Source organism: Vicia villosa, linkage group LG2 (assembly GCF_029867415.1).
Source record: "Vicia villosa cultivar HV-30 ecotype Madison, WI linkage group LG2, Vvil1.0, whole genome shotgun sequence".
In the NCBI taxonomy this organism is placed as follows: Eukaryota; Viridiplantae; Streptophyta; class Magnoliopsida; order Fabales; family Fabaceae; genus Vicia; species Vicia villosa.
This window is the reverse complement of record NC_081181.1, coordinates 149,329,221-149,353,013: the sequence shown is the minus strand read 5'-3', so window position 1 is coordinate 149,353,013 and position 23,793 is coordinate 149,329,221. Positions and strand designations below refer to the sequence as shown.

General features: G+C 32.7%; 3 protein-coding genes across 3 annotated transcripts; 1 reads left to right on the top strand and 2 right to left on the bottom strand.

Moving 5' to 3' along the window:
* The first annotated feature begins 3,894 nt into the window (after nt 1-3,894).
* On the top strand, nt 3,895-7,702 carry LOC131647025 (hydroxymethylglutaryl-CoA synthase). The gene is made up of 12 exons (XM_058916939.1): nt 3,895-4,079; nt 4,292-4,398; nt 4,798-4,930; nt 5,123-5,266; nt 5,439-5,597; nt 5,791-5,864; nt 6,114-6,189; nt 6,359-6,414; nt 6,510-6,600; nt 6,764-6,904; nt 6,996-7,145; nt 7,324-7,702. The coding sequence occupies exons 1-12, from the start codon at nt 4,014-4,016 to the stop codon at nt 7,528-7,530; spliced, it is 1,404 nt and encodes a 467-aa protein (XP_058772922.1). The 5' UTR covers nt 3,895-4,013; the 3' UTR covers nt 7,531-7,702.
* Nucleotides 7,703-8,904: 1,202 nt separating this feature from the next.
* On the bottom strand, nt 8,905-13,151 carry LOC131652424 (phospholipase D gamma 1-like). The gene is made up of 9 exons (XM_058922273.1): nt 11,905-13,151; nt 11,704-11,820; nt 11,417-11,611; nt 10,870-11,121; nt 10,702-10,770; nt 10,460-10,607; nt 10,049-10,374; nt 9,603-9,800; nt 8,905-9,509 (listed from the first exon to the last, which is right to left on the bottom strand). Exons 1-9 carry the CDS (start codon nt 12,862-12,864, stop codon nt 9,216-9,218), a joined length of 2,559 nt encoding a protein of 852 aa, XP_058778256.1. The 5' UTR covers nt 12,865-13,151; the 3' UTR covers nt 8,905-9,215.
* Nucleotides 13,152-19,591: 6,440 nt separating this feature from the next.
* On the bottom strand, nt 19,592-23,374 carry LOC131652423 (homeobox protein HD1). The gene is made up of 5 exons (XM_058922272.1): nt 22,696-23,374; nt 22,486-22,606; nt 20,592-20,797; nt 20,306-20,437; nt 19,592-20,185 (listed from the first exon to the last, which is right to left on the bottom strand). The coding sequence occupies exons 1-5, from the start codon at nt 22,972-22,974 to the stop codon at nt 20,045-20,047; spliced, it is 879 nt and encodes a 292-aa protein (XP_058778255.1). The 5' UTR covers nt 22,975-23,374; the 3' UTR covers nt 19,592-20,044.
* Between the last annotated feature and the right edge of the window lie 419 nt (nt 23,375-23,793).

Below are 23,793 nucleotides of genomic sequence, written 5' to 3'. Positions count from 1 at the left end.
ATTTCGTGTTGTAATATTTATACATTTCGCACTTTCATAACAATTTATGTATTGTATTTTGATATTTCAGAACATTTAATGTAGTTGTTATTTTCAATTCATTTTTTCGTCTAAATCGTATCACGGGTAGTCTGATTCTCCGTTTTTATCAATGTAATGATGAAATTTTAAATAGAAAAGACAGATTCAGACAAAAATTTGCAGGTACATGTTTGAAATCTTTGTTTTAGGTGGTTTCAGATGTGCATATCAAAAAATGTCTCTGATATTTTAATTCAATGTCTAAATAGTAAAACTTTGAAAAAAAAGTAATTTCGGATGTGCATATCCGAAACATCTTAAAAATATAAAAAAATGTCCGTTCGAATATATACATATGAAGGATATTTTAGAATTTTCAGATATATTTTTCACCATATAGAGATGACTTAAGAGATTTCCATAACTATTTCTAGACATTAGACATGCGTGCCTCTCCAATTAAATCACATTTTAGCACCACTTTTTATTTAAATTTTACTGCATTTATATTTAATCCAAATCTACAAAATAAACCACAACTTTTCTCAAATAAAACAAAATATTAATCTAAAAAATCAATAGAATTTTCTTATAATGAATATTTTCAAAAATTGAATATAAAAGTACATAATAAATGCTAGATGTTGTACAATTTTAAGGAATAATTTAAAAGAATATTCATATTTTCAAAAATAAAATATCATAAATAGTATTTTATTCTATACATGTATATATAGAATATCCTTATAACTTAAATTCTTTAAATATGTCTCTACTATATCATTTGATATAAATATAATTTTTCCAACTTTACTTTAAATACTCACTAACAATGTCTTGAAAATTGGCTTGTCTATCAATCACAAAAAGTCATAAAAAGTTAAGTCCTTAATAAAATTAAAAGTCATTAGTTTAAATGAGTTAGTCCCTCACTCACATAACTCAAATTAAATTGAATCTGATGAGTCTGAACTTTTAAATTCTTTTATAAAATCATAACATTTTAAAAAATATTACAGGCTAAATCGAGTTTTCATTATTGATTAAATATTTTTTAATTTTTAAAAAAAATATCTGTACAAATTTTTAATTCATGATCAACTTGCAACGATTTTTATAATTTTTTGTCAAATATTTTAGTGGTGAAAATTCAACTATTAAAGATGAACAAATTCTTTTATATATATAACGGTTTAAAGATAGAAATTTTTTTTTTTATTAAAGATGAACAAATAGAATGTCGCAGATTCGAATCCGTGCCACTGCATTTGATATATATTTTTTAGATAACCAACATATTTCTTTAAACTGAAGAAATAGAAAGGGAAACAACATATGATGGAATATAACCGAACCAAGTTTTAGAACCTACAAAATTACCTATCCCAACTAAAGAATGGGCTTTGAAATTTCTATCTCTACCTACAAACAAAACAACAGAAACCGAAAACTCCTTCGACAACACCTTGCAATCCTCAATCACTGGTTCAATGACTGCACACAGAGAAATATCATTCTCATAATCTACCACAATCAAAGCATCAAAGTGAACGATAATTTTTGACAGACTAATGTCTTTGGCCAGCATAATTCCCCATCGAAGGGCCAACGCTTCCGCCACAGTCGGTCCAACATCACTTTCAACTTTCTTACGTGCAGTTAGTAGCACATTATTGTGCGTGTGCTTAATAACACAACCCAAAACCAAGAAACCGTTAGCAAAGCAGCCAACATCCATAAAGACTGTGTGTGTCACCATGAACACTGTGAATCCTGTCAACGTGCAACCCTCTATTCCTGCAATTGATAACTGCATTGGTCCGCCAGAAATCCAAAACATACTCCTCGGCCTATTGTGCAATATGTCTTGGGTCAACCTATTTTTTCTCAAAAACCTTTTTATTTCTAGCATGCCAAATTTTCCACGGCATAGTGCAGATCAACTGTACCACAAAGATCTCCTTGCTATCCAGACAAGCTTTCGGTCAGTCTACAAATTTCAGGTTCTCCGACACTCTTGTCCCCATAGGCAACGTAAACCACACCAGTTTAACGATAGAAAAGTGCATGAACATGTGGGAAATAATTTAGGGGGCCATACAACAAAAGGGGCATAAGGATTCAACGCAACAACCTTTTTTGATTAAATTACCTTTGGTGGTAAGGATGTTCTTGTAAAGTCTCCAAATAAAGTTTGAATTATCCCATGGTTTGGAATCTTCCAATTCTTCTTCCATAAACTGTCCTACTGCTGATTCGAGGTACCACATTTTTTGGCTTCCTTCTCCGAAACAAGTATGTGATGTACTGACTTCACTAAGTAGTTGCCATCAGTTTCACCATGCCAAAGAGAAAGGAATGCTTAGGTCATGTCTAGTCTCTGTTAGATAAATTTTTTTTCCACTATTTGCTTATTCCACCTGCATAACTCATGGTCAATTGGATTAACTACTTTATCCTCCCTATTCACCCCTCTGACAGCACTTAGAATTTTGAATCCAGGGTTATCTGGAACCCATTGTCATCCCAAATTCACATTCTCGGCCCATCTTCGATCCTCCACCTCTTACCTTTCATCACAAGGTCTTTAGCACTAAACACACTTCTCCACGTGTAATTCAGGGCATACCCAACTCTGGCTTCTTGGATAGTGAAATGAGGGAAATACCTACATTTCCACACTCTTCCCAAAAGCGAGTTATCATTTTGTTGGAGCCTCCAAAAGTGTTTTCCAAGTAGGCTCAAGTTGAAATCAACAATTACCCTAAACCCTAATCACCCCACACCTTTAGCCTTGGACAAGTTTACCTAGGTCAGCCAATGCACCTTCCTTTCCCCGTGCTTACCTCCCCACCATAATCTAGCTAATAAACTCTCAATTTGTTTGCAGACCCCATCAAAATTTTTGAAGCAGCTCATGATATAAGATGGGATTACTTGATCAACAGATTTAATAAGCACTTCCTTACCCGCCATCGACAGAAGAAAACCCTCCTTCCACCCTTTAACCTTCTTCCAAATGCGCCCCACCACAAGTGAAAATACCTCTTTTTTCGACCTTCCCAAAACCACTAGATAACCAAGATATCTCGAGTAAGATAAAATTGTCTTAACTCCCATCCTATTATGGATCATTTGTTTGACTTCATCACGAACACTTCGACTAAAAGAGACTTCCGACTTGTCTAGATTCACAATTTAGCCTGAAACCTTATGATAGATTTAAAGGATCTCAATGATTTTCTCTGCTTCAGTAGAAATGACCCTCGAAAACAGAATACTATATTTATATCTGATATTCCTGCACAACTAAACTAAAAACTTACTTGACCTAACGAAATCAATTTCCATAAATTTAATTAGTGGACCAATCCAATTAACCAATTCTAATCAATTACCCTCCTAAAATCTCACTTCAACCGATTGGTCCAGGTTGGAAAACAACGTTGGTTATACTTCTTCCGTAATTACACTAAAAATTTTAAGACCTTTCGAGGATGAAAAGCATTACTACCATGGTAGTTGGAAGCAATACTTAATTTATAACAGAAAAAGACAGACAGGGTAGGTACATACGTACGTGGTATACCCTCAAGTAGTGTCAGGCATAATGGCAATCCTTGTAAATAAACTAAAAACCAAAGGTTATTAAAGGCACAAAATAACCTCTGTATTTATCGCGGAAACTCACATAATCCGCATTTCTCATTTTTTTTTTTGAAATACCAAACAACTTGCTTTCCTCTTGTTAGTGGTTGTTTCCAAATAGTACTATTTCTAATTTAATTATTATTTTTATTATTAATATTATAATAATTATAATATTATAATTTTTTTTAATCTATAAATACGAAACATTTCCATGTTAAGCTACTATCTCTCTCTTTCATTCATTCACCCATTCATTGAAATTCAACTCTCTTCTTTCCAACAACAACAACAACAATTTTTCTTTTTTTCATTTCTTCGATCTTTTTCTTCTTCAATCAAAAATGGCAGCAAAGAACGTTGGAATTCTCGCTCTCGACATCTATTTCCCTCCCAACTGCGTTCAACAGGTACCTTCCATTTCCTCTTTCTTTCTCTTCCTTTCATGCTTTCAAGATTCATGATTTCAACAATTTATAATAATTTCTTTACTTAATCAAGATCGTTAGGCTGGAACTTTTGCTTAATTACGTTAATTACGTTAATTACGCATTTCTAATGATGTGATTGGTTTTACTTGGAAAGTAACGGTTTGAGTTTTTTGATTTGTTTGTTTGAGCAGGAAGCATTGGAGGTTCATGATGGTGCGAGTAAAGGGAAATATACGATTGGACTTGGACAAGATTGTATGTCGTTTTGTTCCGATGTTGAAGATGTTATCTCAATGAGGTTTGTACTTTTGTTTCTTCTTTTGTACACTAGTTGTTTGATGAAATGCCATTACCATTGCTTGTGGTTGCATTGTTGTACACTAGTTGTTCGTCGCAAATGAAGTTACCTGGTTGATTAATTCACACAAAAATGTGTATAAATGAAAGAGATAATAATGATACTTTTGATAATATGGCACTTTTACCATAAATGCGCTAAAGATATTGAGTTGGGAGGGATGAATCTAATATTAATTAGAGATTACAAGTGAAAAAAAATGATAATTAATGTTTTATTGAAATTGAAATAGGTGAGTAATTTGAAATGTCTTGTGTCACGTCTGAAGCTTTATATTCAATCTTGAAAAAGATCATTTTCTTAAGCTTATCTTTTGACGGTTCATTATTGCATCTGCAGTTTGACAGTGGTTTCTACCCTTCTTGAGAAGTATGAGATCGATCCTAAACAAATTGGTCGTCTGGAAGTAGGCAGTGAGACTGTGATAGACAAAAGCAAATCCATCAAGTCTTTCTTGATGCAGATCTTTGAGGTATCCATTCAGTGTCTAACCACATGAATATTAGATATCTGATTCTCCTTGTAAAGTTGTCAAGTAATGGTGGCAGTGTTAATGATCAGATTAGGATTGGTTCTGTTTGTAGTATAAGTTTCTCTTGATCAACCGTTTGTTTGCATAGCTTTCTAATACAATACTTGTTTTCTATTTGTCTGGAACAAACAGAAATATGGAAATACAGACATTGAAGGTGTTGATTCAACTAATGCATGCTATGGAGGAACTGCCGCTTTGTTCAATTGTGTCAATTGGGTGGAGAGCAATTCATGGGATGGACGCTATGGACTTGTTGTCTGCACCGACAGTGCTGTAAGATAGTTTCCTAATTATATGTTGCCCCTCTATATCCATATTCAGTAATAATAAACATGGTTTCATTATATATGATTCTAAGAGCACTACAAGTCCTGAACTAAAAAGTACATGTCCTGCATTCTGTCATAACATTGGGGAGTTAATCAATTGGTGTTTATTTTGTCAGGTCTATGCTGAAGGTCCTGCTCGACCTACCGGAGGAGCTGCTGCTATTGCCATGCTAATTGGTCCTGATGCTCCTATTTCTTTTGAAAGCAAATTGAGAGGAAGTCATATGGCTCATGTTTATGACTTTTACAAACCTGACCTTGCTAGTGAATATCCGGTAAGCTTTTCAATCTCTTTCATAGTTGTCGCAACATTTGATTTGGGATCATATAATTTGAAAAATAACTTCCAACTATTTTCCCAATGTGATGATCAAAGCATCTTAGCAACTTTAATTTGGTTTTGACACATCATCATATAGCATTTCAGGATACTAAATTCAATAAATCAACATAATATTTGTGTTGTAGGTTGTGGACGGAAAGCTTTCACAAACATGTTACCTCATGGCTCTTGATACTTGCTATAAAAATTTCTGTCAAAAGTAAGTCTCTAATGTCAATTTTGTTTCTTGAGAATAAAAGCCTAAAGTATAATATAGCAAAATATTCGTCGAAAATTATTCAATTTCTGAATTAGCTCAAATCAACTAGTATATGTATCTATGCACGTACGTGTGGGTATGTATATCCTTAAACCTCATTTTATATTTGCATCAAGATTGATGTTTTGTTTAAAAATGAAAATATTAGTAATAGCTAACTGACCAAGTACATTGTATTTACTTTTGCAGATATGAAAAACATGAGGGAAAACCGTTTTCTCTATCTGACGCTGGTTACTATGTATTCCACTCTCCTTATAACAAGGTAGTTTAGACTTTTAAGGATTTGGTGTTTAATATTGTAACTGCCAATGAGACTGAATAATGCTCCAAGTTTGTGTTTTATATATTTTTGTCTGACTTTAAAGTGATATGTATATTTGTAATTTAGTATGCCTGTTTGTATATTTATTCTAAGACTTTATCTTCTGCAGCTTGTGCAAAAAAGTTTTGCTCGTTTGGTCTTCAGTGACTTCTTGAGGAATGCCAGGTACTCATCATTTATCCATCCTCTGGAAAACTTTTTGATTTTTATTCAGTTATTCAGTTTCTGCATGTGTATTTAAAAATCCATAATGTATGCAGCTCTTCTACGGATGAGGTTGCCAAGGAAAAGCTGGGACCTTTTGTAGCTTTATCTGATGAGGAGAGCTACCAAAGCCGGGATCTTGAAAAGGTTTGTGATCTTATATAAGCAAAAGTAATCTTCTTATGTTACTTTTCCTTTTTGGCCTTGGGGTTGAAAAGAAAGCGTGTGAGTTCAAATTAAAAATGTGCGGTTAAAATTGGACCGTTGAGAAAATATTTGCTGATGATGTGCAATATTGTTTATTTTGAAGGCATCCCAACAAGTTGCAAAGCCTCTATTTGATGAGAAGGTACAACCAACTACTTTGATACCAAAGCAAGTCGGCAACATGTACACCGCGTCCCTCTATGCAGCATTTGCATCCCTTATTCACAACAAAAATAGCTCATTGGTGAATGTTCTAACCACTATCTATGACAAATATAGTTTTCTCACAACAATATTTGTTACCCTAATAATTATTTACATCTTACAATTTTCAGGAAGGTAAGAGGGTGATATTATTCTCATACGGAAGTGGCTTAACTTCCACAATGTTTTCCTTGCAATTACGCGAAACTAAACATCCATTTAGCTTGTCAAACATTGCTAAAGTGATGGATGTTGCTGAAAAGTTGAAATCAAGACAAGAGGTATTGATCCATAAATAGTCTAGTCAAATATGAAAGTATTCAAAATGAGTTCATGAGTTTTGATATTAAATCGACAAGCCCTTTGTTAGATTTTTGTTGTAATGTTAATTAAAATGATGGAACATAGTACTATGTTGCTGTATGGTATTTTAATGAATACATGCTTTTTAAATTGCAGTTCCCTCCAGAGAAGTTTATTGAAACACTGAAGCTAATGGAGCATAGGTATGGTGCCAAAGATTATGTAACAAGCAAGGACAGTAGCCTTTTATACCCAGGCACATTCTATCTCACCGAAGTTGATACCAAGTATCGTAGATTCTATGAGACAAAATCTAGTGAAAGCAAATCGACAGTCAACGGTGTGAGTGCCAATGGTCACTGATGGTTAGCATGTAAGCAACAAACAATAAATGGAATTAAGCTTTGCATAGATTGAAGAGTAGTCTTTGTTTGCATTAGTTTTTGTAAGGGAAAGCAAAAGTTTTCTGCAGTTGCAATTGTTGTCAGTTCAAATATTGTAATTTTATTCTTAAAATGTTACTTTGAATTCAAAATTTTACATTTTTAGGTTATTTGTTGCATTTTAATGACTCAAAATTCAAAGAATATATGCTCATGAAAGTTAGCCTCTAGAAGTTATGAATGCTCTAACTCAGTATGTAGAAAAAAGTTCATTCATAGTTGACACTGACTTGTCTTTGAACTAGCAAATAATTATTTCCAATAGAACTTATTGAAAAAAAAAAAAATTTCCAATAGATGTCACCTTCATATGGTCCAAAGTAATGGACAAAACATACTCACTCATCAATTTTTAAATTCCACAACCATCAAATGTCAAATCAAAGCCAAAATCTCTGTACTACCAAACCTTGACCCCAAAGGCCCAAACAACTCCTAACTACATCAAATAATACGTGCTAAATAAATGCAATCTAAGTCTGGAATGCTCCCAACACCGATACACACACTAGGCCATAATTTCTTTTGGATAGACAAATGTTAGTGCATGTTTGGCATCGGATGGAATCAGTTTTTACCCAAAGCTGTTTTTTCAAGCTTTTTAATTTGGGCAAAATCAATTCTCCCTACCCATAACATACACCTGACACCACAAGTTATTGACTGTTTTGTTCTTCATAAGTCATAACTTCTCTGCAAGGGTTGTTGGCTACATCTCATCTTTTCTTCACCCAATAATATAATATAATACTAATTCTATCTGCTATCAATATTCGACACATTCATGCATTTAATGTAGTTTGATTGTTTGATCGAACATTATTGATTTAAATGATGACAGTCATGACTTTTACAATTTTCAAAAGTATTTTTGGTTCACTTCAACTTGAAAATTGTTATTTTTGTTTGAATTTTTTCTTCAAAATGAATTTTCTTCCTTCAAAAACAATTATCGTAGAAGTTACCATTTCTAGCTTAGTGAATATCAATTCTACATTTATTATATTTTGACTATTACAACTCCCTTTAATTTTGTTTCTTTATCCTCTTTGTGAAAATTGTTTCGATATTAATAATTTAGATAAAAACATGATTCTTGATAGAACATTATGGTGAAAGTTGATCTATGTAGCCGATCTCACTTAGTAGTAATTATATATTGTAATTTTGATAAAAACTATCCAAACAACATTAATTTATAACAATTACTTCTATATTATTATATTCAAACATAAATTAATTATGATAATCTCAATTATGTTAAAAACAATTTTACAAATTTAATTCAGTCAAAATCAATTATGTTCACCACCAATCTAAACCTAGCTATGTTTGTTTCGGTAGTGGAAAACTAACAAACGCACGTCTGAATCAGAAGCTACCTTTTGGAGCTTCTTTAAATCATGGCAGAAAGACACCTAAACTTGCGTTCGTTTCAAACCGTGCGTTCGTTTCAAACCAAACTAGCACTAAATCTATATGAAAATAAATTCATCTATATAACAATAGAGTGTCATTGATACATAAAAACTAAAAGGTAACTAATTTGACAAAACTTAAAGTAATTGGTGGTAAAACCACACTTGTAAGCAATAACTCCACCCCTTATATAGTGAGATTTTCTTGAACTACAATAAAGGTTCCCTTTATGTTCCCACCAACATCAGGGAATGTTTCACACCCAACAATAGGTGTCACATTGCCCTTTGAATCAACCTCAAGAGGATATTTCAGTAAATGACTTTTCATTTCAGTTACTTCATTAGCCACATATTGTCTCCAGTTATACTCACTCAAACCTCTTATCCTTCTCACACATTCAACACTCTCTGGTTCCTTGAAACACTCCTCCACACCTCCTATATGTTCACTCCATAATGACATCCTATAGCCATGCACCTGAACACATCACAAAAAATAACTTCATATAAGCACTTATATGATAATTACTTATTCTATAAGCGCTTAATTAAACTCTTTATCCAAACATACCTGGCCATGAGGTTTAGATTTGCTTGTTGCCCAAGTATGATTAGGCTGATATGCTCCCATTGCAATCTCAGTGTCTCTAGTGCCTTCCATGGATCTTTGGTTTATGTTGGCAGATCCCATTAACACATATTCATCATCCACTATCATTCCTTTTGAATGAACATAAATCATGAATCTTCTATTCTTTTGAGCTTGTACCTATGTTCCAAAATGCGAAAAACAATAATGATAGTAAACTAACTTGATCAACAAGCAAACAAAAAAAATAGGGTTAATAAGCGTGTTTCGGTTTACCCCCACCGTTGCCAAAGGCAGGTTTTGGCAACGGTTTTTTTAAAAAAACCGTTGCCAAAAGGTAGGGAGGGGGAAAAGCAAAATTCGCTAACATTACAAGGGGTGAATTATTATTAACCCAAAAAAATATTTAAGTGAGTAAAACAAAATACCTGCGGAGCATTTTGTCCGGTCGGTTTTATGGGATTTGGAATGCTTTCGTTATCGGGGAGCTCGCGATTGCCAAGGCAAAAGAAGTTCAAGTAGTCCTGCGGTTCGTACTGATTTTCAAGTTCAGCTTCCTCTAAGGCCTTGTAAATTGTTGCATACATCATTTGCATTGTTTTGAACTGCCAAAAGAGAATCCTCTGAGTAGCTATACTTGAAGGTACACCTTCAGGCCACATAGGAATCACAATATACACAGAGAATCTCTCTTTCTGTTTGATTTTGTTCGCTATTTTTAGCGCGATTTCCATTGGAATTAAGTTGTTTGCACCTGTGAGTATCAAATAGACCAGTTATTTTGGGACGGAGGGAGTATCGTTCCTCTTTCGGCTTCGGTTTTAGAACTTAATACTTACCGAGGTCTTTGTAAGAATCCCAATTATACGATGAGCCGAGAAAATATTGATTCTCGATATAAATGAACTTCTGTGCTGCTCTGATTGCTTTGACATATGCAGAATGTATGCTCATGTCTATCATTACATTCTTTCCACAAACCAAGTTCTGTTCCATGAAGTTAACATAGTAAGATCTTTGTTTCACATTTAACAGCAACAAAAAAAAGGTAAAGTTGAGAAGAGAATTGAAGTCACTTCACCCTTTGTATAGCCTCTTTCGGTTCTTTTGGAAATTTTTTCACAGAATTGGAATCGATCGAACGGAAGATCTTCGATTAAAAAATGGAGTAAATAGTCAGAAAGGTGTAAATTGATATTGAAGAAGTATTTTGAAGGGAATGAGAATTCAATCAATCAATGATACATACCTGGACATGCCAAGTCTCTTCTTGGTTATGTTCATCTAGGTAAGGAACTTCATCAATGCCAACAATGTCGGAGATTCTATCGACTTTCAGTAATGAATCATCATGTGAAGTTTTTATCTTTTGAAGTGTAGTCATTTTTAACGCTCTTAGCCAACGCTCCTCGAAATTGGTGAGAATGTCATATGCAGCAGGACCTTCAATTTTGGAATGCAAATCATGCCATGGTTGTCTTGGACAACCACTAGCAGAACCCTGTTTAGTATATTCCAAACTAGCTCAATCAATTCATAACCTCTAAAACACTTCTATAAACATTTTTCTGGTCATTTCGTCTAATGTGAAACTCTTATTACACCCTTTCACGTCCAAGACAGAACATCTGGAGCATGTGGCGTAATGGATCTTGGATAGGTTCTGACACTATCTTACAAAACCGGCATATGAGGCCAGGAATGTCCACTTTTTATAAACACATTTTCCAACATATCGCATTTAATGTAGACGAAAGACGAAAATAATGAAAATCAAGACAAAATGGATGACTTACCTCAAAGTTATTATTATAAAAATCATCTTTGTGTGCTGTCTGCAAAGTCCTAAAGAGAGAATGTTCAGGAGTATCATATCTTCCCATACATAAATCAAGACCTCCAATGAAAGCTACAATCTTTCTCTTATGATGACCTGCATCAGCATCCACAATCACTGTCTTCTGATGATGTGTATAGATTGCTCCAGCTTCCTAATAATTCATCACAAAGCAAAAAATGGTAAGCATTTTCCTTAAACAAGTATTATGCAGTTAGACATACAAAAAGGGTTTTTCTCACTAACCTGTTGTTTCATCCAGCTATGTCCTTTTCCTCCAGATCTTGGACAAAGAAGCACTCTAACCGAAGAATTCTTGAAAAAACGGCGAGTTTCCTCGTCATAAGTATTCATTAGTCCAACCTACATTTGATGATATAACTTATAAGTAAGAAAAGGGTTACAATATAACCGACATAAATAGAAAGATTATTCAAAGATTATTACTGTTTTATATCCGAGCACGCTATTAGAAGTAAGATCATCCCACACAAGTAGAAGCACTCTCACACCTTCTTGTGATTTCGCTTTGAGAAGTTCACCTAAAGTATAATCTTTTCCATCTCTAGTATCTCTAATGAGACTAACATTGTAGTAAACAGACCAACCGACGATATAGACCAATCGACGTGCATGACTTATTGCATCGAATATGTCATGCCAACAATTTCCACTCTCATAACAACTCACATCAACAACCTTCAAACTAGGAAGAGAATCTTGTGGAACATGAGCATCTTGATAAAGTGTAACTTTCCCACCTTTTCTAAGCGGAAAATACGTATCAGGAACACCTTGATAATCCTCACCGACACCGTTTCTATAAAGGTTTACCTTATCAACAGGAGTATACTGAATTGATAAGCTCAAAACTGTATTAGTCTTAAAGGGCTTTCCATTAGTGTTAAGAATGGGGAAAACGCCTTCAAGTTTGGAACCAGTGCATAAGGTCTCAACCGGAATTCCCACTGCACCGATAACCTGTGAACCGACGACATCATTGTCTTTTACAACAAAGTGAACCTCTGATGCAAGATGTGCAACAGGAGCATTAAAATGCTGCATCCAAACGGGGTTTTCGTTGTTTCTAATGATAAAAGTTCTTGCAATAACAGCACCGGCTATAGAGACAGTAACATATGGATCACTGGTTAGATTTTCAGACATTTTGCCTTCAATTTTACCACTAAGTTTTTTTGGTAAGAATGAAAACATGTCTCCCATTGCCTTATGAAAAGTGTCCATGTTGGGAAGGTTTTTGGCTTCTTTGATCCAAATTTCTAAGTTTCCATGTAAGAGAAGAATCCTTAAGGAAGTTGAATTGGTTGGAAATGAAACATGTTGTTGACCTTGTCCATGGTGTGAGTCTCCAAAAGATGGAGATTCACCATAAACTAAATGAGCCATAACAAGTTTTGTTTAGAAATGCAGTAAACACTAGGATGTTTGAAAGATGTTGGCGATGGATGGAAGAAGCAATGAAACATTTGATGAGGAAATGGTCGATGAAGAACGTGAGATTTGGTGTTGGCGGCCGAAAGAGAAGTCAATTCATGAACAAAATGTTAAACAAAACATAGAAAATGGCATGTGGAAATAGAATATTGTAATTGTCCAGGAGGAAAGTTGAATCTAGAAGATAATGTTTTTGTCCTCTCCTAGGTTTTTCCAAAATTAAAAGTTTGTTAACAAAATTTTCCGGTCATCGACGTATTGTTTGCTATTAAGATTCCCTCCACATGATTAAGTGGTTATTTATTTCTTGTCCATAATTATGTTGGATATATATATATATATATATATATATATATATATATATATATATATATATATATATATATATATATATATATATATATATATATATATATATATGGAGCGTATCCGGTGAGAACTGATATCTTTTATGAGAAATGAGAATTATTGATATCAGCCGTAAGATTTAATTAACGTTCAAGATTAATTGATTCCATATTAAGAACACCTTACTGAATTTTTAACAATTATGATTGATATTTAAAAATTCCATAAATAAAATATATTTTCAAAAGAATATTTTTATTTCTTTAATTATTAAAATATTATCAAAATAAGAATCTTTTTTAAAATTATTATGCTTAATATTTAAATGTTGTCACAATTTTTTTTACTAATACTATTATTATTTGTATGGAATTAATAAATCTTATGAGTGATAAATAAGATAAAAATTTATGTGCTTTTTTTGATCAAATAAGATTAAAATGTTGGTGATAAATATATTTTAATCTTATGAATGAATAAACAATATTTTTATCATATTTATCACTCATAATATTTATTAGTTCCATACAAATAGTACAGTATTTTCTTTTTATCTATTATGCTCAGAATTTAAATTTTTCATAAAAAAGATATTTTTCCGGAATTTTTTTCTTGCTTTAATTATTAAAATTTTAACACAGTAATATAATTTATTTTAAATATTGGTGATCGTTAAAATTTCAAACAAAAATTACCGAGCTTGCAAATTAATAATTCAACCAAATCTATATATATATATATATATATATATATATATCTAATAATTTAGATTCTTAATACTTTTAATCAAATTAAAATATATTTGATAAATCAATAATGTGTTTTAATTTAAAATAATTGCAATAAAAAAATCAACTAAATTAAAATATAAGTAATAGTTTGGTTTTCTTCAATATTTTTTATCAAATAAACATATTAAAAATAAATTTAAAATATAAGTAGTAAATTTCATTTTCTCCCGTATAGAATTCAAAAAAAAAAATTAAATCATCCGAATCAAAATATAAGTAATAAATTTAAATTCTTAAATTTTTTTAATTAAAGGAAAATATAAGTTCCAAATTAATAATAAGTTATATTGATAATTATGTGAAGAATAAAATTATATGAATTCTAAAGTATAAATTAAATTTTATATTGATAGTATTATTCAAAATGAAATAGTTAACAAATCAATATCAATTATGAAGAATAAGTTTTTTTTAGTTATAAAGAAAATAATTTATTTCATTCAAAATAAATTATAGATCAAATTAAAATGTAGTTAGAATAATAGTGAAAATAAAAATTATTGTGATAACATTTGAATATTAAGCATAATAATTCTTATAATGATTATCTCATTTTGAGAATATTATAATAATTAGAGAAATAGAAATATTTTTGAAAAGATACTTTATTTATGGAATTTTTAACTATAGATCATAATGGATAAAATTCAATAAGGCGTTCTTAATATGGAATCAATAAATCTTAAACGTTAATTAAATCTGACGGCTGATATTAATAGTTCTCATTTCTCATAATAGTATCAGTTCTCACTGGATACGCTTCCTATATATATATATATATATATATATATATATATATGAGGAGGGATATTCTTACTCCAGGAGTAAGTTATTTACACTTACTCCAAATCTGGATCATTGATTTTTCTCAATCTAATGGTTAAAAGTAATAAGTAATGATTTTCTCTCTCCACATTTAATTACTTAATATTTTTAACCATTAGATTGAGAAGAATCAATGATCCAGATTTGGAGTAAGTGTTAATAACTTACTCCTGGAGTAAGAATATCCCTCCTATATATATATATATATATATATATATATATATATATATATATAAGTAGTGCTATATGTTACGAAATAAATTGGAGAAGAAATGCAAGAATGGACACATGTCATTCTTTTAGGGGATAATTTTAAATTTATTTTTAATTTAATTTCCTTTTTAATAGGGATCATGGGGTGGTTATGATATTGAATGGCTGAGATTTGTTCTTGTCTTTCTTGTTTTGTATTTTCTTAACATTTAGCATTTTCCTATATATATATATATATATATATATATATATATATATATATATATATATATATATATATGGTGTTCTTGTACGGTATTAACATTTTTTAACATATCTCCTTGACAAACGGTCCAACTAGATCGATCACTAGACCGGTCAAATACCATAGGCCTAATTCAAAACACTTTTATTTTCATTCATAATTGATGAATAGATAGACTCTCACCACAAAGCCACACACTGTCATATTCAATCCAACTATCTCTTGTAATTTACGTCGCGTTTATTGGGAAAAGTTTCAACCGACATCCATATATAAGCACAATTATACGCCATAACATGCAGAATTCATTGACTCTTGCAAGTTACACATCTCTAAGTTTAATGACTTGCGTGTTAGAGTGATAATCTTGCAAGTATACCTCCCACTCCACCTACAAAGGACTTATTATCATTATGAGGAGCTTCAACGGTGATTTTCATCAATACATCATCAATATTCTATTCCACATTGGAATAATGTGTTAAGAAATGTGGTTGAGCCTAACTCATCCCTACAAAACTAGCTCAAACCGGCTTGTAGAGTGCGGATTGTCCCACTTATAAGCACATGTTTAGGCCATATATTGTCTGATGTGGCACTCTTAACACACCCCTCACACCCATGACTAGACAACAGGAGCATAGAAATAAATGGTGGATGACCCACCGAATCTTAAACGAGGCTCTGATACCATGTTAGGAAATATGGTTGAGCCTAACTCAACCCTACAGATGCCCAATGAAGAAACTATAAGGAATCATGCCAGAAGAATGTTTGTCTGGTGTCAAGCCTAGCTTAAGTCATCCGAAAGTATTTGAATCTATAGCACATAGACATGTGCCTGATCAGCTAAGAAGAAAACTTGATGACAAGTCAAGTCAAATGATCCTAATATGATATCATTCAACTGGTGGATACAAGTTGATCGACCCAGTGAACAAGCAAGTAATGATCAGCAGGGACATGATCATAGATGAGCTTAAGGAATGAGATTATATTGAAAATGTAAAGAATGATTAAGTGAGAATCTTATGTGAAGAATCAACAAGTGAGGTCGAAAGAGAAGTTCGACAAGAATAAGTCAGAGGTCAAGAAAGCACAAGCAGACCTCAAATAACAAGACACATGCCTGCAAGTTTGTAGGAATGTGTAATTACATCAGATGATGTGGTCAACGATGAAGGTGAATTGGTACTCTATGATTTCTATGATGATGTCGAACCAGACAATGCAGCTGAGGCATTAAGGATTCAGAATGGATGAAAGTGATGAATGAGGATCTGAAGTCCATCGAAGTCAACTACACTTGGTCACTTGTCGAATTGCCTCAAGACAAGAAGACAATCGATGTGAACAGGGTATACAAAGTGAAGCTGAATCCAAAAAGAGAAGTAACTCAATACAAGGCAAGACTTGTGGCGAAAGGATTTCTTCAAAAAGAAGGAATCGACTTCGACGCTGTCTTTGCACCTGTTGCTAGAATCAAAATAATCAGGTTAGTTGTTGGTCTAGCAAACACGAACAATTGGAAAATGTGTCAGATGGATGTGAAATATGCATCTCTAAATGGCCCATTAGATAAAGAAGTTTATGTTGCGTAACTAGTTGGGTTTGTGAAACAAGGTCAAGAAAGCAATATATACAGGCTGCATAAAGCCCTGTATGGACTTAAACAATCTCCAAGAGCTTCGAATAAGAAGATAAATAGTTTCTTAAGGGAGGAGGAATTTGTGAAGTGCACACCTGAGTATGGAGTATATATAAGAAGAAGCAAGAGTGAATTGATTGTACTGTGTCTCTACGTCGATGACTTGTTAATAACATGTAGCTGCAAGAAAGAGATCAAAGACTTCAAATGTGGTCTTATCAAGGAATTCGAAATGTCTGATATGGGAAACATTTCATACTTCTTTGGTATCAAATTCTACAAGAGTAGTAGAGGTTAGATGCTGCAACAAAGGAGTTATGCAAGTGAAATACTTACAAGATTTGAGATGAAAGAATGCAATGTGACTTCGACACCTGTTGAACCAAGACTGCAACTGACGAAAGACTCAGATGAAGATGATGTCGACCTAACACAGTACATACGACTTATTGTGTCATTAATATACCTTTTTCATACAAGGCTAGATCTAGCATACAATTTAGGTATGATGGGTAGATTCATTAGAAGGCAAAGGTATCACATCTAGCTACGACAAAGAGGATGCTAAGGTATCTCAAAGGAACTCTCGACTATGGCATTTTGTTTCATGTAGATGATGAAGGAAAAGAATGCAAGCTAGTAGGTTACACCGACTCAAGTTGGTTTAGTGATGATGAGGATAGAAAATCCACATATGGCTATGTATGTTAGGTGGTGTACCAATTACTTGGAACTCAAGAAAAGAATTAGTAGTAGCACTATCTTCGTATGAAGTAGAGTACATAGTTGCTTCTCTTTATGCAGTCAAGCAATGTAGATGGTGAATTTGGTTGAAGAGATTACAGAGAGAAATCATGAAGCAATTACCATGAAGATCGACATGATGCTAACTATCAATCTGGAGAAGAATCTGATAGCACATGGAAGAAGCAAACATATCGAGATGAGGTTCCATTATCTTCGAGAGCAAGTAGCAAATTGGAAGCTGAACTTTTAACTCTACAAAACTAAGAACCAGATTGCAGACATCATGACGAAGGGTGTGCAGGTCAAAGTGTTCAGAAGATTAAGAGCAATGATGCATGTAAATAGTTTAGACATGATGAATTAGGTGGTGTGTTGAATATGTAATTCCTTATGCCGAAACTATGTTGGAGACTGTCAAAATGTCGAAGGAGCTAGCCTCAACAAAATTTCGACTTAGTATTGTTTTGCTAGTTTTAGTTAGTTAGTTGGAGACAGCTTAGTGAACAAGAAATCTCATCGTATAAATAGGGAGGTCTCCTCATTGTAAAAATGCAGTTACATAAAGAAAAGATTTAATAAACTTCAGTTTGAAGGCAGAGAGAAACTCTGCAGAAATATTCTTCTTCTTCTTCCCCTTTTCTCTCAAACTCTAATTTCTCTTTTCTTCCTCAATTCATCTTTTCTTTTCGTCTCAATAATTGTGCAGCGTAATCATCTTGCAACCAGTGCGTGGTTAATTCACTCGAGTAAAGAGTGAAGAATAAGAGACGATATCAATCGAAAAATTGATTCTTATTCATCAAAATTGATTCGAAATTCCTTGCTAAGTAATTTGACGGAGAAGAACCTTAATGTCTATGGAACAAAGGCAAGCTTTGCATCAGTACTACAAGTGATTAAGCACAAACAAGATTTAAGCAAAAAAATATACAGTGATCTAGTGTGACAATAGTTTCAACATCAAGTTGTCTTAGACTCCAATGATATATGGAAGAACCAAACATATTAATGTCAAATTGATTCACTGTTGCACACATGATCAATTAATTGATATCACGATTTCGCCTTTAAAGTTAAACTTTTTTGCCTGTTGAGGAATAGCCTTGACATGTAAAACTTAATGAAAATGTTGTAAATTGATTTTGTTTGTTTTGTTGTTAATCTTGTTTCGTTTAATGACGGATATGCTAGACTTGAACGTACTTTTGTATTAACACTCAGTCTAAATAAAGTCATCACACTAATGAGAATAACATATTGGTGGAAGTTAAACCAGCAACTAAACATGATATCCTTATTTTAAATTTATTTTTAATCAAAATCAATTCAAAGTTAATAATTAATTATCATAAAAACACTCGTGATTAAAATACTTTTAGAATTGAGTGCAGGAATGCAAGTTGATTCAGTGGTGATTGGCGCTGAACTTGGTAGTGAGGACTACGGTTCGCTCCTCACAACTACAATCAGGAGGAGACTGGAACCACTTAATGCCAGAACCAACCCTCAAACCGAACTAAAATCGGTGGTGATAAACCAAAAACAATCAAATTTTATTTTTTCGCGGGACTTGCAAAAAATTTTGAGTGCAAACATTTACAAATTATTTTTATAACTTTTAACCTTTAGAATCATAAGACCCACATTCCCACCATATTTTTTCTTAGGCCAAGAGTAAGATTTGAGTCCACACCCTCGAGGGTGTCCGCTCCATCACACTTTCTTTTTTTTTACGGATAAGTAAAAATAAGATCATTTTCGTTTGCCACTCCTAACTAGAATAGTCCCACATCAATTAATAATACTAAAGTATCAATTATCCTAAGATGAATAAAAGGCTTTCGTGAGTGACATCCCTATTCGTGACATTGAGGAATCTCAATCTTGTTTTCTTTTTTTATTATATTATTATATATGGAAAAATACAACTCATTGTATGACAAAGAAATTGTATAAAGAAACGTGAATATTTATGTTTCAAACTTGTGGTGTGTGTATCATAGTAATAATCCTTGAGCTGGTCAGAACGTAACAAACAATTTACAAACACAATTTAAAGAAAGTGACAAAACAACCTTACCACATGCACACAAAAAAAAAGTCATACAAATTTACAACCACACAACTCTTTTGAAATTAAGCTACATCCATCATAAGTACATTTTAGTAAATCAATTAACCAAAATAACTACTATTATCTCCTGATCCATCTCAATGGAGGGTCTTCTATAGTACTCTATTACCAATAACCATAAAGTAATTAGTTCATATTATAATTGTGTTTACTTGTTGTAATTAGTAACACTATTATTACTACTACCTCTTGCGTTTGGATTTCAAAGAGGTAACAGATTGAGAATTGCTATGCCAATTTCTTTTCCTTTGGTTTATGAACCAATTGTTTATTTGCTTCAGTTGCAATCCTGTTTCCTCCACTAGTTTTGCTTTGTCATCTTCCTGCGTAAACCATAACATTAACCAAGCAGGTTATTACTACCTCTGTTTGTGTCTGTGTCCGTGTTTATGTCTGTGTTTCATATATTATTGCATATATAAATAGAAAGGGAATTAACATACAGTTGGATAAGGCCACTTTGCATGTTGCTGCCACCAACTCTTCAAAACAGAAGTTGTGTCACCTGGTAGTTTTCCAGCTCTTCTTTTCCTTAATATTTCCTCTCTTACATCTTCAATTCGAGACTTAAAACCCTGTAAATAAGTGCAAAATCAGTCAATTATTAATTAAGCGTTTGCAGCTGTAAAACATTAACACAGACACGAATATTGACATGTGTCAGACATGCGATACACTTTGGTTCAAAAGTGTCAGATACAAAAGTTTTGAGTAATTAAGAAATGAAACCTGTTTGAGCTCAATTTTGAGTTCTTGGCGAACTCTTTCCATGAGTGACCTTTCAGATTCAGTAGGAAGTAATGGACCAAGTCCCATCATGTCATGATCGCCTCCACCGCCGCCACTAGATTGATTATCTAAACAATAATCCATCTGCAATTGTTCATCTTCATCGTCTGACATTGTTGCGCCGCTTCCTTCTCCCAAACTCACTCCTAAAATCATTACATATATTTATCGTTCCACCTCAAATATGTATATGACACGACACATACACGAACATTACAAATCAAAAATTTGAAGTTTAGTCTAAATTTATATCAGATACATCAATTTTAAAATTATTTTTTTAATGTTTTAAAGTCGTTAATATTTAATTAAACGATAATAAAATTGGAAGAAAACAACCAGACATTAACATCTTTTCATTTTGAAAATTTGAGACATGGTTTGAGCAATGTAGTTACTTAGGACCCCCCTTATGTTAGTGGATACATGATGACAGGGTCTCAAAATTAGGACAAAACATAAGACATGTCTTTATCATACATAAAGGAAATGCATACAATTTAGTTGCAACAACATCAATGATGGACACCAATCATATACATGTTTTTTTATGAATCAATCACATAATTCAAATTCATTGACCGGCTCAACTAAAATAATTATTTTCTCTATAAAGTTTGGGTTATAATTTACACATGTCCAAAAGGGACAGTTAAATGTCTTCTTCATCCCACTTAAATACTATTTATGAATACTAGTACATCTTAATCAATGAATGAAAATGAAATAACAAAAGAAAACCTTAAATTTTATAATATAGTATTCAAAATTAATTCAAACTCTCCATGGAACTATTAAATGCATGTGCATGTGCATGTTTAGATTATCCAATGAATTTGGCATAATCACATAGTTTTAGCAAAAACTACATTTTTCAATTTTAATACCAAATGAAACATACTTTTAGAGAAGAAGAAAAAAAGGAAATCAAACATAGCCAACAGGAAAAGGGTGTGTATGTGTGTGTCCACAAATCAGAAGTGTATAACCTGATGGATATTGACAGAAAGCCTAACAAGAAATCTCATGCCAACCAAATCAACATTACCAAATGTCTCCCACTATTTCACTGTTTTAACAGTCTTAATCATTCTCATCATGTTTTTTTGTCTACTAATAATAGATCCGAAACTTCGGTTTTAGCCTAAAATGTTAATTGTATGTGTGAGTTTCAGATGATTATTGTCATTTCATCTGCGTAATAAAAATAAAGACATGTATAATTGATGGATTGGTATTGACAGATCAGAAAATTATAAATATAATTTGGTTGTGGGTGGTATGAGTTGTTGGCAGTTTCATTTCATGGTTGGAGGGACTATCATTCCTTACCAAACTAAACTCCTCCAAATTGGTTGCCATGTAACTTAATAATTTATTAGTAGACCCTACCACACCCCCCATTTTCTTCTTGATAAGCCTTAATCCACCAATATTAGCTTTTTAACAATATAATTATATATATTTATAGCTTCTTTCACTCAAATGTCTAACCCACCAAACCAAAACAATGGATACTTAAAGATTCAAAATAAAAAATGACACTCATTTACGAAGCACCGATACAGATATGCATATCAGACACGATACTGACACATCAATACTGATAGTAATTTAAAAACATATAGATAAATAAATCGAACATAACAACATGTGTCAGACCATCAGTCTTGTGTCGGTGTTGGTCAGTGACATGTTTCAGACAAGTCTTTGTTCAGAGATATCGGTTTCTTAATGCTTTTGAGTAATATGAATATGAAATTTAAAGTATGATAGCTTGTTTCAACTAATGAAATTAAACATGAAACAAGAAAAAAAGTTGTAGGGTAGATACCAGTGAGAGCTTGTAAGGTATTTTCAATATCACGGCAAGCCATAACAGCCTCAACAGCATGAACTCTAACATGTTGTTGAAGCTGTTCTTTGAAAGTACACAAAACTATCAAATATTGCGCCTGCATATAAAAAACACATAATAACATATTCATTAAAATACACAAACAAATCCATAACAAAAAAGGTAGAGAAACAAACAAACACATACGAGGAAGTTGTCAAGTTGTTGACGATCATGCGGTGAAAGAGAATGAGTTTGTTGAGAGATATAAGACCGTAGAAGATGATGAGATTGAGATAACTGTGCATCAATCAATGGTAACTGATCTATAGGAGTTGCAACCCGAAGACAAGCCACATGTGCAGACAGAAGCTGTTCATATAAAGGATGTGTTGCTATCTCCGCCTTGAGTTGTCGGTTGTTGTCACCACCGTCTCCACCGTAACCACCACCACCTTGCATCATGCCTAAGCTTGGTTCTTGCATAATCCACACAAGGTAAGAATATATATATTAAAGAGGAAAGAGGGTTGAGGTTATGGACCACTCTAGAATGAGTAAGTATGAATAGTTGTATCGTTATTATCAGTGTGTATTATAGGGATCTGAGACACAGCTTTCTGCACCACTTTTTCTGATGGAAACAAAGATTTTACAAGCGCATAGAAAGAGGGAGAATCGAGAGCATTTATTAATGTTTATAAAACAACAAAAGAGAGTTTTGTTTTCTTGTGAAAATAGTGTTTGAGTGTTTTGTAAGAGAGAAAGTGTAGAAGGGGAATCATGATGGATGGATAGATGGAAGGAAGGAGGAAAAGGGAAAAGGAAGTAAAGGTGTTTGTGTCATAGTCTCATTTCTATCTTAATGTGGTGGATTTTTGAGCTAAAGGGTTGTTGGTTAGGTGCTTGATTTGATTGCCCAATATCATTATCATATTTTATACTCCTTCATCATCAACTATTTTGCACATGTGTTTGTGCCAAAACATTTGTTAAAACTCATTTTAAGAAAACTAGCTCTAATTTTATTTTTTATGTTCCAAATTTCTTTTAATGAATTTTTAAGGCTAGGTGTAAATAGAGATTAATTTTACAACAAAAAAATTGCCCTTAGGAGGATTCAAACCAAGAACTTTAAAGAGTCTAGGACACAATTTGTTGCCAACTAAGTCACGTGACTTTTGATAGTTTAACCTTCATATTATATATTATTAATATATTAAGTTGTTCTTTTTATTTATTATATTGATTATTCTTAAGATATTTTGAGTGAATTTTCAAATAAAAATTTACTTAATTATGAAT